Here is a 17,138-nt window from a genome sequence, read left to right on the forward strand (position 1 = left end):
ACATTTTTATTATACATATACTAATATTTTCTTTAACACTTTCCAGAATATCATCTACCCTCGAAGAAAGAAGACAACATAAAGAACCACATGGAACAATGGATACAAATCTTAATGAAACTTTCTACGATTGAAACGATTTCACAGATATCTTTCAAAAGAATTAATACATTTTACAGCAATTGAAGGATCAGGTTTTTATACAATATAGACTAAAGTGTCACTTGTAAGAATACTCGAACTGTTATACATTTTCATGCATTAATTAATCGAGCAATCAATGAAAATTTACAGACGATCGAGGAAATAGAGAAATAAAGAAAAAAGGGGACACGAGTGTACCTGTAACAGGTGAACCTAAGTATGCTGACAAGTATTTGGCGGTCGATCAGCGAACTGCGAAGGGAAGAAAACCTTTTCCACGGCGAACTTCAATAAATCAAGGGAAACAGCGATCGAGCAAGGAACGCGACTCGCATGAATGGAGCCAGCGGACACACGAGGGTGGAAAGGAGGTAGTGAGCGAGAGAATGGGTGAAACAGAGAGGGTAGCAAAGAAGAGGAAGGAGGTCAAGAGTGGAACGAAGAGAAACTGGTGAATGAACGAGGGAGCCGGATTCACTAACCTGCTAGTCCACGCAGTCCGGAAACCGAGGAGCAACTGAGAGAGGTGGTATCATCGGGGCGACTATTCGCCTTCCTTTCTACCCCCGCTTCGAGCACAACCCCTGTTCGCTTCAACCCCTCTCTCCACCTTGTCGAGCTCCCTCTTCTCTTCCCTTTCCTTCTTTTTTCTCTGCTCCTCTCTTTTCTATAGGGAGCTTTTCGTCAGAACGACGAGCTGTTCTTGGAAGTTCGACTTTAGCCTTCTTCGAGATCCATTTTCTCCTCTTTTACGTATTTTTATGGTGTCTTTGTCTCTGTTCCATGCTTTCCTTTCCCTTTATTATTACTATATATTTGAGGCTTGACAATTTATCATGTTCAATTTTTTCTACCTTTTTATTCAATTTTTCTTGACATTGAATTTCCAGATATTATGCTGCTACTACTCGGTAGGAATAATGCAACTCTTTGATTGCAATGACTGAACGGATCTATTGAATGCCATGAATCGATGTTTGATATTACATACAAGAAGATAAGAGAATTTTTCGTTACATTATGTTGACTGTGCTGATTGAATATCGAAGGGAGAATGTCATTGACGTAGGTTTCAACAGAAAATGAACGTACAATTACATTTAGGTAAGATTTGGATCCATTAAGTAAATAAAAAAATATGAGATTTTGTTGGATTCAGCTCCGATAACTATTTTTTATCATGCAAACTCGAGGATGGCAGATCGTGGACAAGCTTACGGCTAAGTTCCGGTCCGCCTGCGCAACAAGTTTCTCCCTGGGACTTAAAATCGTTGTAGCCCGCATCCTCAGCCTAAATGAGAAATAGTTGCGCCGTTGAAGAACCTGCTTTATCAAAAATCAATGTCCAATTTGTGTCTGATTTTATGAAAACAAAATAAGTGTAAGAATCAATATCTTATACATATAAAATTATAATTTTAAGAAAGGTAACTTGAATTAAGTCTGTATTAAAATCTCAATTAATTGGTATAAATTTTAAATAATTGCAGGTGTATTCGTTGGAAACTTGATTGGCTGACTACTTGCAGGATCAATCTACTCTCCTCCTCCTTTAGGTATGTACTCTACCGTACAATAGAAAAATTTATCCGCCACGCTCCATATAATGAATACAAAATGTTTCCGTGAATTGAACGGTATTGCGATTGGAAAAGGTTTGAATATTCCATGAAACAAGATGTAAGAAAGCACGTTATATCACCATTGACATCACTTTGTGCTAGCTCTATTGAGAATCATTGTTGTCACAGACATACGTAGTCTCTCCCAAAACTTATCGAACTGGAATAATCAACGGAGATAATATCTCCTTTAACATACTATATGGTTACGTATTACCAAACAAGTAAATTATCTAAACTCCTTATCCGCAATTAAAGATCAACATATCGGTAACAAATGTTTCATACATACATATATATATATATATATATATATTTGGAAAATTATTATATAAGGGTGAATGTAAATTTTAGGACAAAGTGGTTATGCCTGCATTGGTGCGTATAATCGAAGACAGGGGGTGAACTCCCTCCCCCTCCCCCTCGTTAACCACCCACGGTATTCCAGTAATCGGGGCTACCGTCCCTCTTCTTCGCTCCCTTTACCCCGTCATCTTTCAAGGCCCCTTCCCCTCCGCCAACCCCGTGTCTCAGCAGTGCGGCTGCTGAATGACCGAAAGTGGGGGTAACTCATCTCTTCCAACCACCCACGCAATCAATAGCAGCCTTGCTGCTTCTACTGAATGGACTCTGCCCTCCACGGTCTCCACTGCTCTTCGTCTGCTTCGTGCCGGCTTCTATTCCTTCTCACCCTCACTCTATCGATTACTACGCCCTTGCCGTGTGATCCTGCGGGGGGCTGCTCTATCGACCCATCCACCTGTATTACAGTTCATTCATAAATCTTAGCTGCTTTTCACTCGAGAATCACGGCCGCATTTTTTTTCACTCGATTACACATATGAAATGCCTGCTTTGTGCTTCATTGTAATCGGTATCATCGATACAACAGTGTTTATTGTACATTATTATAATGCTCGTAAACGTTTCAGTTAATAATAGCACGAAGCACGTGCGCGAGTGGGGAATGTCAGCCTGCTGTATCATATCTTTCTTCCATAGTTTAACCCTTTGTCATCCGAACGTGCCTTGCATCTACTTTTATATATGTATATTACATTTGTGAAAGTTCAAAGTTCAAATAGGTCAAATTTCAAGATAAATTATAGCTGGATATGTTGCTTTTAATATGAGATGGACGAAGAATGCAATATCCTTCTTTTTTCTGGTCAGTGAAGGAACGTTTCATCAAATTCTTTCCCTTCCTCTGATTTCTTTGTCTGGCAAATAGAAACAGCTGACAGTGTTATCCAATATAGTGGTCTTCTAGACAATCATTTCACGGTGGAGCTGATAAAGAGGTGCTTCAACAAAACACCCGCGTGATGTTATTGAGCGAACGCTGAATATTTCGGCTTGAAATTCGTGGCACTCAGAAACTGATTGGCATTTAATCAATTCAGCCCTTTGTGGGTAGAGTTCAGGGGTTTGGTATTACAAAATCATAAGGGATGTAATGGAAGAGTTAGAAACGTTTTTCTAAATAGTTAATAAATTCATTTATTACATTTTTGTTAAATACTGTACATTATTCTATTAGTTTTAAATGCTCGTGTACGAATTTGCTAGTAAGCAACTAGAGGTCTACAATTTATTACAAGCTACAAATTGCGAGACATAATTTAGAGTTTTATATTGGATTTCAAGTTAATTTATCATCTAATTAATTTCACACGGTCACTTACACATGGAACTTACAGTATCGAATGTTGCAATGTCGTTATAAAATATTTATGTGATGCAATATGTGAATATAATAATTTCACACCCTTATGCTATGTGTAACTGTTATATCGAAGCTTAGTGTGATTAAAACAATATTCTATAAATATAGAAATACTTTAGAACATCGATACAAAAAACACCATTTCGTATTTCACATTTGAGCCGAGAATCGCGATGATTTTATTTTGATTTCAGGGTATAAATTAATCGTGAACTCATGTAAAATCAACACTGCATTTAATTGAACCTAGTACTTTTTTTCTCCCTTTTTTTTTTCTCTTAATACTTTGGAAAGATTGTTCACTTATTCTTTAGATTTCTAACAATTAACTATAATGCACAAAAACGTGTGTGTGTGTGTCACATTCGACGTTTACACGTTAGTAAAACACCAATGTTACAATTTGTATGACATGTATCCGGTATACTTTAAAAGAGACGTAAAAAAAAAAAAAAAAAAACAACACATGAATTGTACGCAATTGTTTGGTCCTTAACCGCTCGTGGAAGATCATCTCTCACTGCTCCAGTAGCTCTTACCGATAACTTCTACAAACATACAGATTTTCTTAAGCCATATGCAATTGTAATTTCATCGTATAGAAAGTGATAGTAAATGCGTCAGCATTCAGCGAACGTACCATTACTTACCTGTACGATTGCTCACTGGGCTACGACTTCGGGAATAACTCCGACTATAGCTTCGACGATTCCCACGTCCATTGTGTTCCCTACTGTGACTTCTACTTCTACTTCTCGAATAACTGCGATCTTTACCATTACGTCCACCCCGAGACCGCCATCTATTTCTTCCACCTAAGAGCAATCATTCGTTTATCAAATAAATCTATACGTTTCTGTTTAGGAAAATTGAATTTTGGCAATATGATTACCTCTGTGCCTGCCGTATCCACCACTCTTATTATCGGCTAGTTCCAGTAACTTTGGATTTATAACTTGATTCGCTTCTTTTAGTACCTGGATTAGGTCGTTAGCCTTATTGGAATTATTAGGTGTAAAAAAGGTATACGCTGTACCAGTTTTTTGCCGACGACCAGTACGACCGATTCGATGAACATAATCTTCTGAACAGGAGGGGTAATCAAAATTGATGACAAACTTGACGTCTTCAACGTCTGAAATAAAGCATACGTATTAGCTGTTAATTAGTGGAAGCATCCGCCCTCCAAGACAGACATTTGTTAAGATAGTAGTAATGACCAGGCGTATATAAAAGTATCAATCATTTATTCTGAATAAATATGTTCATTAATACGCTCTCCAACTGATATGTAATTAAATCTTTAGAAGTATTTACTTTTAATTGCATTTAATTTAATATCCAAGTAAAATGATAATGTTGAAAAAGAATGGAAAAGAATACTAACGTTTCTTTAGAGAGCGTTTTGACTACATTATAAAATTCTGAAATAAAGATAAATTTCCGCGCGTAAACAATTCTGGTTTCCTTTGCTAAATTACTAATTGCAATAAATTCATTTTGACAAACTTTGCAAAAGAGCACATTATTATAAACATAGAAAAAAGTACTTGATCATTTGTTTTTCGTTTTAATATAATGATTACATTTTTAAGGAACGAAAAAATAAAAATAAACGATAATGAAACCAGAATTGATACATATAAAATCTTATTTGATACGATAGTTAGTAATTGTGAAGATGTAGTGATATAGTTATCGTAAAGGACTTAGAAGGATGAAGGAAATGTGAATTCAAGTGGATATAAAATGTGATAAATGTGTATGTATACAGAGATATACATACACATATACATATATATACAGCTAGGAAATGTTTTAGAAAATGTGTTCTATTTAACACCTTAGAAATTCTTGAACAAAAGACAAGAAAGCTCTTGTCAACTTTGTGTGATCATTAGTCAACAACTTTCTCAATTCACATCAAATATTATATTCAAGTTATTTCACATTATGAAATGGTATTTTTTTAAAAATTATCCTGTACAATGTAAAGTTGATAAATGATGACCACATGAAAATATCAAAAATTAACTTATCCTTGACTCAGGAATTTCTTATGCATTCTACTGTATCACATTTTATAAAACATTTCCTTATGTATGTATATGCAAAAAGTGTACATATAGAATCCCCTAGAAAAATACATCTAAACTATATAACATCGATGTTCCAATCTAAGATGTTTTTGATTAGATGAAATGTTCGTGCACCTTTTAATAAAGAAGATATTTAATTAAGAACTTCGTTAATAAACATATTAATAAGTAAGTAAAGTACACGTTAACGATGGTATCTTCTAAACTAGCAGGTACGCAACATTCAATGTTGACCAAAGTGTCTGTTCAATCAAGAATCATCTTAGACCTAGCTGAAAGAAGGATGTGATACAGTGAAATTGCTTTCTTTTTCTAGGTGATTCTAATTCTGTATATAGCTATATATATATAGCGATTAATTTTAAGATTACTGTTATACTAAAATTAGGCAGTGGGTGAGTGTCGCTAGCAACGTACGGGCAGGGCCTGGCTGTTTGCGCTCGCTCCAGCTACAGCCTCCGCCATTCTGTTGCTACAGGGCACACTTAGAGGCTCTGGCATCAGCTACCATGCCACCGCCTCATTGGACCGTTGTTGGGTCTGATTAGCTTGAGCGGCCAGCGCAGGGGATTCTATTCTGGCAACAACGACTTGGCCAGCCCAGATGGCGTACAGCGTAGCGTAGAACTGATATCCAGTATGTAGGAGGTAAAGTAGACCCCGATTTGGCCCGGACTGGCCCTTCACGGAATTGACGTATAGAGGCACGCGTCGCAGCCAGCGCAGACAATGCAAACCAGTGCACCACCGAACAAACAGGCGGCGGGCACCCCCAATTTGCTTTGCATTACCCGGCGTGGGCCTGCGCGCAATGTGCCTCTGCAATACAAACAAAGATCCAACCGCGTTAGGTACATGTTTACCTCATTATCTTCCTGTATGTTCAATATGAATTTTGCATTACTATTGATTTTTTTTTTCTTTGGTTTTTGGTCTTTAGCTGAATTCTGATAATCTTAGAGAGTCGAATTTATGAAAGAAATAATGATTTTACTAGTAGATTGTCTTTATACAATTTCGGCAAGCGCGTTTTAATTTCAATTGCAATATCAGAATGTGAAAATCTCAATGATTACAGTTGGCATACAATGCTGTATTAGGATTCTACGAAACCATTCAATTATTTAATTGAAAAAGAAAGAAAATAAATTAATACCTAAGGTTTTTATTTCAACTTACAATTAGTTTCTTTTCACAATTTTGAAATTGATTTGAATTCTTCTGAAATATACAAAGTGCTTTTATACCTTCATAAATGAATAGCTTGCCGACCATATTTAATATGAGTTTAAATTCATTTTATTTTCATGTATTATTGAAAAATTATTACCTTCAGCAAAGTGAGGAAGCAAATAAACACAAATATTAGAAATGTTGCATGAACCACATTATGTACTTAGAATATTAAAATTGATATTTGAGGTTTAGTAATGACTTTTTAAAAAATATCAGAGACATGACAATATTAAGATTATAAATAAAGTGGTACATAAAGTGATTCAAGCATAGATCAATGAAACCTTGTTCTGATTATTCTAATATAAAAATCTTGTAAAAACATTAGTACCAATAATATGAAAAACACAAATAATATAATGCATATAATTTTTACTTTTTTCAACATATGTTGTGTCAGAACAAGGTATCTCATAATGCAGTACTTATTAAGCTCAAATAAGACTGGTAGAAATGTGTTTTAGAGCAATTCATTCTCCATACGAAAGGAAAATGACCAATGATGTTTGATCTTATTATTTTATCGAATCATAATAATAATCTTACTTACCAAGGCCACGAGCAGCAACATCTGTTGCAACCAGAATTGGCGCCTTTCCTGATCTAAAATCTAAAAATGAAATACAAAATTTAGTAACAAGTTCTAATTCTGATTAATGTTTTTCAATCACGGTTTTACCTTGTAAAACCCAATCTCTTTCTTGCTGTGTCTTGTCACCATGTATACAAACAGCTGGCCAACCATCTCTCTTCATTTTTCTGGTTATTTCATCCACCCTCCGTTTCGTTTCAATAAATACTATGGTTTTATTTTCACTTTCAGCCATTATTTCTTTTAAAAGTGTACTTAATCTGCGGAAAGCGAAAAGAAATTTATAAGATATTAGATTCTAAATTTTCTACTTTTCTTTTTAGCAACTTACTTATTTTCTTTTTCGTAATCTTGGCATACATCGATGATTTGTAATATATTATGATTTGCAGCTAATTGTAAAGATCCAACATTTATTTGAGCATAATCTTTTAGAAAATCTTCGGCTAAGTTCTTCACTTCTTTAGGCCATGTAGCAGACCACATTAACGTCTGTCGGTCTGGCCTAATTTGCTCTATAATTTTTCTAATTTGAGGTTCAAATCCCATATCTAACATTCTGTCTGCTTCATCCAGTACCAAATAGGTACACCTTTTTAAATTTGTCCGTCCTGATTCGAGGAAATCTAATAATCTACCTGGTGTAGCTATCACAATTTCTACACCTCCGTCCAAATCTCTAGCTTGAGCACCTTTCGGTGCTCCGCCGTACAGACAAGTATTTCTAATGCCTGAAGTATGGCCAAAATCATCAGCAACTTGCTGAATTTGTTGGGCAAGTTCTCGAGTAGGAGCTAATACCAACGCGATAGGTCCATCTTTTCGACCTAATTTCGGCTGACTATTGATATGAACAATTGCAGGCAATATATAGGACAATGTTTTTCCAGAACCAGTTGATGCAATTCCGACCATGTCTCTTCCGCTTAAAGCAATTGGCCAACCTTGTGCTTGTATCGATGTAGGCTCTGTAAAACCTTGCCGTCTGAAATGATAAAAATTTCAGTCATTTTTACCAGAAGGAACAATCTTTTTATTTTAACAATTCTAATAATTTTTTATTAAGTTTTATCATTTCAAAAAGTAAGTGGAGAAGAATTGAGGTTTCTTTTTCATATATCTTTCATCTTATTTAAGATAAATGAAGTTCAAAGGGGAATACAATTTTGGTTCCATTCTTACTTGATCTGATGGAAGTTAAGTTTCCAGACTAAGCAAGTTTTAAGTTGTGACGCTATTCTTGATGATGAACATTATCATCACATACTGGATACTTGTTCTAGACTTAAGAAACAAATTCTAATATCACCATGATAAAATAACTGCTCTTTGTAGCTACTACATTCAGTCTGCTTCTATTATGAGAACATTGTTCCTCCAATAATACTTACTTTATTTCTTTTAGAACATAGTCTGGAAAACCTGTTTCTTCAAATGTGAATACTGGATTGGGTATATTTTTTCCCTTTAGCGTAATCTCTTTTTCACTTCTATATTGTTCAACTATCCGTGGGTCACGATTCTGAACCGCATCGTTTGGTACATAAAAATCTTTCTTAAAAGGTTCTAATCTACTCAGATCCCATCTGGGTTTCCTTAAGTTTGCTCCAGGTTGTCCACGGCTGTTTCTACCGCCTCCTCTATCTCTGCCTCCACTATTACCCCAGGTTCTTCTATCCCTTGGTGATCTACTACGAGATCTACTGCGTGATCTGCGTCTCCTATCTCTATCACGGCTACGACTAAAATAAAAGAAATTGTTAGTTTAGAAGTATGCATTAAATCCATTCAGTTAGCTCGAAGCAATAGATTACTCTATGCTATGCATTAACTACTTTTGTATTAACATCCCATGAAGTTTATCTCAAAGAAGTGTGGAAGGTTATAACCATTATAAGAACAGTGGATATCTTAAGATTCTCTCAGGGTTGAGTTTATTTTTTGTTTGTTTCTTTCCAGAGCATTTGCTATACTTTATAAACGATAATAATATATTTGCATTCCTCTCAAATGTGTTATACCAGTGCTGAACACTGGGCATATTGATAAGATACATCCGTATATCTATATACATGTGTATGGCTTACCTCCTGTAGCGACCCATATTCAGTTTCTTCTCAGTTTTCCTCTACTGTGATACAATGTTATCCTGTCAATAATAATTACTTAAGTATAAAAAAACGTGATATACTACGTAAGTTGTGAAACTTAAATCCAATCAAAAGACGCAAATGAAAGCGGCTTCCATACCACTAACGACACAATCATAAGGAAGAAGAAAGATATCATGAAATTTGCAACGCATGCGCAACAATCGGTATACCTCTTTTTAACATTTAATTTTCGTGTTTTCATAAAAAAATATATCGTAACTATTGCTAATGAAATGATGACTTCAGTATTATAAATACTATTGAAAGGAACATTTTTATTTCGATTGAATAATACACGTTCAGTGTATGAAGTTTAAATTTGGGAGATCTATTCACATATATACTATTATTCTTTTTTGTCATTATCATCTAACTTTTTGTTAGAACATAAAATTTTCTTCAAAATAGAAACTGATATCGTTTATCAACGACTAGACAGATCATTTTTTACACAGTACAAAATAATCAGTCATGTTTCTACTCTTCAATACTAATCATAATGGTTCCGCAGCAAAGCGAAATGTTTGTCCTTTAGTAGCTCCTGAACCATTGTAGCGGGAGGAGAGGTTAGCTTCGCTCTCTGCATTGTCATTTTTTTACACTTGAAAAAGAACAAAAAAGTTTCTCATTATGTATCAAATATGACTCCAGTAAGATCTCTTTATTCTTTCTTTTCAAAGTGTTAAATTCTCCTTAAAGTAATCAATTATATTTCAGATATAGAACAACATGAACGTATAATTTGTGAAGGAAATATTTTTTCAGATTATTTGACATTTGAACTAATGTACCGTGAGATGAATAAATTTGAATGAAGTGGAAAGTTCTGTAAAAAGTATTGTGATGATTAAAAGCAGTAAGGTTGAAAGGTGATAATGAATACACGCGGAAACCTTGAACGGCGAACGTGTAACGAGAAACAATATGCATGATCTAATAAGACGAAGCAAAGAGGTGGTCGCGCGAGAAATGTGATGAGAAATCGTGCGGACGTCAACGGCAGCAGCAACTTTCAGGATCATCATCGGTTCTTCATTTTTTGTCATGTAACAGCTACGATACAATGAGAAACGGGACGATTACAACGCGTGCTGATGTTTACGCAGAAGAAATTCCCTGCACATCTGATAGGTAATTAGTGCACACTTAATCCATTAATAATCACAGTTGTCTTTTATGAAGCACGCGATATCGAGTGAGCGGCAGCAGATATGTAACTGTCTATATGCATGTATTTTTATTTCAAGTGAAAAATACTATTTTTAAAATAGTATATTTTCAATTCCTGGAATTTAATTGATAATTGGAATGCGGAAATTTTTGTACCAATTATTTTTTTTATTTCTATATCGAATTAAAAATATCTCGTCTCAGCTGCTTTGTGATATCTTGTAACTTCTAAGAAGGTAACAATGTAACTTAATCTTGTCATCTCCGAAGGTAAACGATATAAATATGAACAACACCGAACAAATATGACATATCTTAAAATGGTATTTGAAAGTTTTTAAAAACAGTTTTCTCGAATTCACGTATCGTGGATATATGTATAGTCTGAACGTAGAGATGTATAGTTAAACTTTTCGGGAAGCCATTGGCACAGAAGGTTTCCTTTTTGCTCTGTGTCTATTCTACTTTAAAACCGGTTTCATGTTAGGTGGGTGTACATATACTAAAGGATGGGATAAGTCAAACCGAGAAGAGCGTCTGCTTCGGTGAAGACTAAATACCGATTAAAAAATGATGACATTATATGTAACCATACTACTTTTATAAATAGATGTTATATTAATACATCGCTATTTTTAAGCCTGTTACATTTGACTATATTTTGTTTCAAACATTGAATTATTTAATAACTATAACTCTACAGTGAGAGAAAAAGAGAGTACATTAACGGTGGTAAAAATACATCCGGTCCTCGATACATTAAGCAATGGGAACATTACATAGTAATAAGGAGGGTGCATTGATTAGAGCCAATACACATTTGGTCCTTTGTGATTTAAATAATAAAAATCTAATATTCTTATACTGTTTTTTTTCGATAGACTTAAATTTATTATTAAATTATTTAACAGCAAAGGATAATAGAAAATTATGATATAAGTTGTATTTCGAAATAATACAAAATATTTCATAAATCAACTTTTATCATAGTTTTGTTTTTAAAAATTATCGATAGTCGAACATTATCGAACGATAAGGCGGTATTACAGTCAAGATTCGATGTGTCAAAGTTTCGTTGATTATTTTAATTACATCACTGCTTTTTATTATTAGGACGGTCTGCAAAATTGATTGTATAGCATTATTTATTGTTGGAATTTCTTTAAATCAGTGATTTGGTAGTTCGATGAAATATTTCGTCTCTACCTTACCTGCTTCCCCTTCTTGGCAGTGCGCTTCGCTTGTCTCTTCTTTGTCAGTCCTCTCTGTGGCTGCGTGCTTGTCGCTCGTTCAAATCGAGATGGTCTATAATTTCGATTCTTTGTACGGTCATTTGTGAACGTAAACAAGCGTAATCAAGGGTGTTTAGTCTATTAATCGAGTAATTACGAAGTCATGCGTTTTAGGAATCCGTTGCCACAACGTGGCTCTTACAAGTAAGTTTAATTAGCCGATTTGGCAGATTTCGAGGTTAAGCATTCTTTTCCCACCCCTGTTCTCGCGGCGAATTTCGATTCTCTCGTTTCGATCTATTCCACTTTTAAACGTTTCATCGTTTAACTGTTGCGTTTATAAATTTTGATATTTAATTATATTCTTCTTGAACTTTGATAAATAATTTTTCGTTTTTCTATTGCATGTGTACGATTTAAAAAAAAAAAAAAAGCGAATGGCAAAAATTTTTATTGAAGGTGATGAAGATTTTAATAGTTTTATTATTGTTTTGACTTAGCTCGGGAATGATATTTGGTATTGAATTAATCTTTCGACGACAAAACTAATTCGGTAATTGAATCGTCCTTCGCGGTAGCAATGAGATAAGTGGCTTCCAATTACGATTACGAAAATTTTAAGGGGTAACGATGAAGTGTTTAATTGCGCTGTTTCTTCTAAAGATTCATTTCAAATAAAATTTATCATAAAAACCTAGTGGTCTCTGTATACAAACGTGTATTGTTACCAAAAAAACGTGACTTTAGCGTGACAATACCGCAGGACCTCGTACACACGCGATCCCACAAGATTTTGTATTTTAGCCCGCTTACTGACAATAACTAATAATAGATTTTTCGCTTATGTAATTTCTGGAAAGTGATACTAATCCTACCTGCGGTTTTATGAAACTTTCATTCGCTGGACATTCTTTTTGAGTTGTCCCCAATAAGATCCTTTTACTTAACAGATATTGTTATATCGTATCGTGTATCGGGTTTTAATTTAAAACAGATACACATTTAAAAAGTTACTTTTATTTTTTATTCTTAAATTTTATAATATATAAATGGGAGATATTAAATAACCAAGTATTTATATTAAAAATTTTATTTTCAATGCTGTAAAAATTGTTGAACGTTAATTTTTCAACGAAGGGAGAGGTTATAATTTTCGTATTATATTCGTATAACGATATTCTCGCAGTTTCGAGGTTCTTTCGATACATCGTTCGAGCGACTCCGTCTCGATAGAGGGGGTGGTTTTCGATATAGGATACACGCGGAGATTATTAGGAGTTAGATCGAGCAGTTCAACGTGCATTGTCGTTCGTGACGCGAGCTGTTCGTTTCGCAGCGTAACAAGTATTTCAGTCTTTTTTACATAACAAACAGAAAATACGTTTATTAATTGTAATCAGTTTTTACAATAGGAGTGTGTTTGCCAATTGCACGAATACTACAATCAAGTTGTCAGTTGTCAATCGACGTGACTGTTGCACTAAGTTTGTAAAACGAATTGTGTAGTTACATTTATTTTAATTTGCTTGTTTCGTGATTTCAGTTTTGTATTACCTTGCGCGTATATCGTGTAACCAACTTCAGTTTTAGTGTTTTCCGAGATGTCGATCTTTTAAGGACGATTCGTACATTTTGCGTTAGAATATGAAAGTAGTCTGTTTCTATTAAACGTTTCGCACTTAGGACTCGTTAATTACGTTGCTTCAGTGTAAATTAATTCTAGTTTTTCTGCTTTTAATACATATTGCGCAAGATTAAATTGACAAAAACGATTTGTATCTTTGATTCGCTCTCGTTCCAACTATCGAACAATAGCGATTCAAATATCGAGATGACGATCGCTGTTATTGAGTTAACGTAAGTAGAACTTAAAATCCGGTATTGCATTTCAGATTATTTCTATTTGACGTACGTCAGATAATTATATAAAATTAATCAAATTTTGAAGCTAAATATTTCATAAAAAATTATCTAAATTTGTTTAAACGTTTTTTATGCAAGTGCAATTATTTTTGTAAGGACATTTTCGTTTTGTATATTGCACGTAAATATAAAATTCACCGTGTTTTCTATTTACTCGAGACACGATCGTTTTATTTTATGCAATCAAATAGATTTCAATGAACAATGCATGTACTTAATCGATAGAAGCTGTTGACTTGTTATTAGTCTTGATTAGCTCAAAGAATGCAAGTATGGTTAATTTAACGACTTTCATTCGCTTATTTTTATACAAGTATTATTATTTTTCTTTTCCATAGTCGACTTATTTTTATTTTTGCAATCTGAATTATTTTTTCAATTAATTCTTGAACTTTGAATTTTTTGTATGAATTGCTAAAATAACATATCGATACCTGTATCGATACAAAAAACCCTAGGAGGACGGATGGGGCGCGCGAATCGCTGCGTTGAAGGAAAAGGATAGACGATTCGAAAATTCGAAACAGCACGATTCACGTGCGATGGCAATGATTCTAATTGATCGAGAACGATAATTATCAGAATTTCCACGAAAATGGCCAGGCAGATATCGTTTTATTCCACTCTGACCACGGAAGAAAAGAGTAGAATGCAACCTTGTATGAAAGCTAGGTGGTACGTCTTCTTATAATTTCTACGAAGTACTTAAAAAAAGAAATAAAGGACAGAGAAATAAAAGAAACACGTGTAACGTTCGATGAAAGCGCTTCCACGAATGGATTCGGTTACAATTCTCGCCGTGAACCGAGAGTCGTTTATCAGTAACCTGCCAGCAATATTATTTTCGTTACATCCATTACTTCTTTCGTACAATAGATTCTGTATTAATCGAATAATACTGCTGGTATCTCTTGCATAATTACGATTAAGTTATCAGGGAAAGTAAAGAACCACAAACTGTTAAGTAATTGATACGATACCGGTCTGAAAAGGGATACAACTTATTAACCATATTTCGAGAGTTAAGTAATCGTATTCTTTTTTTTTTTCCGTATCGCGTTGAAGCACGAATAAGACTAAGCTCGAGTTGAATAGCAAAGAGACCAGGGTCAACTGCGTGACGAGCCTGAATAACAGAGTAGCAGTTGACCAGATCAACGGACCGTTGTATAACTTGAATTTAACTGATAAAAAATTGTGTTAAATTTCAATAATTAATATCTGTAAATTCGTTACTTTGAGAAAATAGAAATTAATTTTTCAACCCATTATGGAGGGTAGTATGTTATAGGGATGATTAATATTAAATGGATTTAATTTTTTCAGTGTTATCATGTCCAGTGATTCACCCCCGCCGCTTCAGACTTCTATATCACTGGTAGACTACGACGTACCAGATGAAGCGCGTCCTGGTAAAATCACACCGACCACACCTACTACTCCGGTGACGAGTAAACTATTGAATACCGACACCGATACCGAGACGATTGAGAATGCGGTACCAATCGCACAGACCGTCCTGCCGGTTCCTGAGCCGCAGCCGAAAATCGAAAGGAACGGAATCGACGCGGAGACAAGGAAAGCGGTCACTCAACCCGAAAACGATTCCTGCGTTGTAGACTGTATATACTTCACACAGCAATGCTGCGAGTGTGTGATACTTTAACGGCCAGAACTCGTCACGCCTAGAAAATAATCATTTGTATAGTTTATTTGTATGATTTCTACATTTTCAATTGAACAATTCAAGCCCGAGGATTGAATTGTCTTTGAATTTCAAATATTCCAGCCAACTGAAATCAAAATGATCGTGTTCTAGCTGTTAAAACGAGTGAAACGTTTCTTGACATACTATTTACACTATCTTTAGGGAATTGACAAAACACTCATTATAGTTTTTATATCTGAAATATGTATACGTTAGAAATATATTTTGAGAATATATCGATCTGAGATACTTGGAAAATTCAATATATATTATATACTTTTTATATAGTAAGAGATTAATTTATTATAGGAAATCGATGTAGTATGAAGTTTAAAATCTCACTCATTCATAATTGCTGACATTGCTAAATGTCTTTGACTGTTGAACTTCATTCCCATGTTTCTAGTTACATAATAAAATCGTATTTTTATTTAACTTTAGATTTATATAAACTAGAATTACTTAGCAATGACGGTGAATTTTACTTTATACAAAATTCTGCATGTTAAGGTTTCCATGCATTCCTACTTTTAAATAGTGATATCGTTATGTACACGATAATTATTATACATATACATATATAAAAAGTATGTATCGATATACACACAATTCTTTTTACAAAAGTAATAACTGAAGAGCATTATAAATTTAAATTTAAAAAGATGAAGCACTATTTTTGAAAGAATATTAAAAATTCCTTATAACATAAATACAATAAATACTTTATTTGAATGCAATTTTATACGTATATAAATGATACAAAATTTTAACTTAAAGTAATACATATAATGAGCAAACTGTACATAACAATGACAATTTAGATAAATAAGTTGAGAAAATTTGAGACTACATATACATAATTACAGTTATTACATTTAAGAATAATTGTATAAATGCGAAACAACATAATCGAATTATTTTGGATATGCAACAATAAAAGTGATATGTTGTAAATATTTTTCGAAATAATATTATACAATTAAAGGCACTGCCATGACTTCTCAAAATCCATGTCAATTAATAAGTATAAGAAGTTTTATGAAACTTAGTCACACTTATACAAACTTTATTTTTTTAAGCAGTTGACAGAAACCAAGACGCGTATGTAAAAAGCTTATATTGATTACTGTAAGACTTTTTACAACGTATTTGGATGATGTAGGAACTAAAAATTAATGATCAGAAATCATAAAAATTTCAAACATTATCAGTTTATAGTTGATGATCTTGGAGATACAATATATAATATTCACGTAAGAAAACAGTGTAATACAAAGTGCAATTTAATAAGTTGCTAGTATATAATCTAATTAACTAAATAACCTACTTCTACTATTTATATTTTTTTTTCTAAGTTACAGACAAAATTTAACGGTTGATTTTTTTTTTACATAGGATAACTATTTCGATAACATTCCCTTACTAAAAGCTACATTACAGTGTTTATTATACATAAGTCACGTGAATATTTTTTATTGATATTTTGTACAAAAATGTGCAATAAATAAGAATAAGATTACTCCAGATTTATAG

General features: G+C 33.8%; 2 protein-coding genes across 15 annotated transcripts; one reads left to right on the plus strand and one right to left on the minus strand.

The window, feature by feature from the left end:
• Window positions 1-528: 528 nt before the first annotated feature.
• Window positions 529-16,683, plus strand: LOC117609627 (uncharacterized). 11 transcript variants are annotated; one of them, XM_076689346.1, is made up of 6 exons: window positions 529-670; window positions 1,035-1,525; window positions 1,635-1,700; window positions 10,338-10,703; window positions 14,356-14,572; window positions 15,224-16,683. In XM_076689346.1, the coding sequence occupies exons 5-6, from the start codon at window positions 14,493-14,495 to the stop codon at window positions 15,561-15,563; spliced, it is 420 nt and encodes a 139-aa protein (XP_076545461.1). In that variant the 5' UTR covers window positions 529-670; window positions 1,035-1,525; window positions 1,635-1,700; window positions 10,338-10,703; window positions 14,356-14,492; the 3' UTR covers window positions 15,564-16,683. The 11 variants fall into 11 exon arrangements, with proteins under 11 accessions (XP_076545461.1, XP_076545460.1, XP_076545462.1 ...); XM_076689345.1 differs by lacking the exons at window positions 529-670; window positions 1,035-1,525; window positions 1,635-1,700 and adding an exon at window positions 4,624-6,442; XM_076689347.1 differs by lacking the exons at window positions 529-670; window positions 1,035-1,525; window positions 1,635-1,700 and adding an exon at window positions 4,624-6,239.
• Window positions 3,756-9,649, minus strand: LOC117609624 (putative ATP-dependent RNA helicase DDX17). Of its 4 annotated transcripts, none has more exons than XM_034336199.2 (8): window positions 9,507-9,649; window positions 8,811-9,161; window positions 7,751-8,404; window positions 7,507-7,679; window positions 7,378-7,437; window positions 4,385-4,627; window positions 4,143-4,307; window positions 3,756-4,040 (listed from the first exon to the last, which is right to left on the minus strand). In XM_034336199.2, the coding sequence occupies exons 1-8, from the start codon at window positions 9,521-9,523 to the stop codon at window positions 4,003-4,005; spliced, it is 1,701 nt and encodes a 566-aa protein (XP_034192090.1). In that variant the 5' UTR covers window positions 9,524-9,649; the 3' UTR covers window positions 3,756-4,002. The 4 variants fall into 4 exon arrangements, with proteins under 4 accessions (XP_034192090.1, XP_034192092.1, XP_034192093.1 ...); XM_034336201.2 differs by having other exon boundaries at window positions 3,756-4,059; XM_034336202.2 differs by having other exon boundaries at window positions 4,133-4,307.
• Window positions 16,684-17,138: the final 455 nt, after the last annotated feature.

Source organism: Osmia lignaria, chromosome 7 (genome assembly GCF_051020975.1).
Source record: "Osmia lignaria lignaria isolate PbOS001 chromosome 7, iyOsmLign1, whole genome shotgun sequence".
Classification (NCBI taxonomy): Eukaryota; Metazoa; Arthropoda; class Insecta; order Hymenoptera; family Megachilidae; genus Osmia; species Osmia lignaria.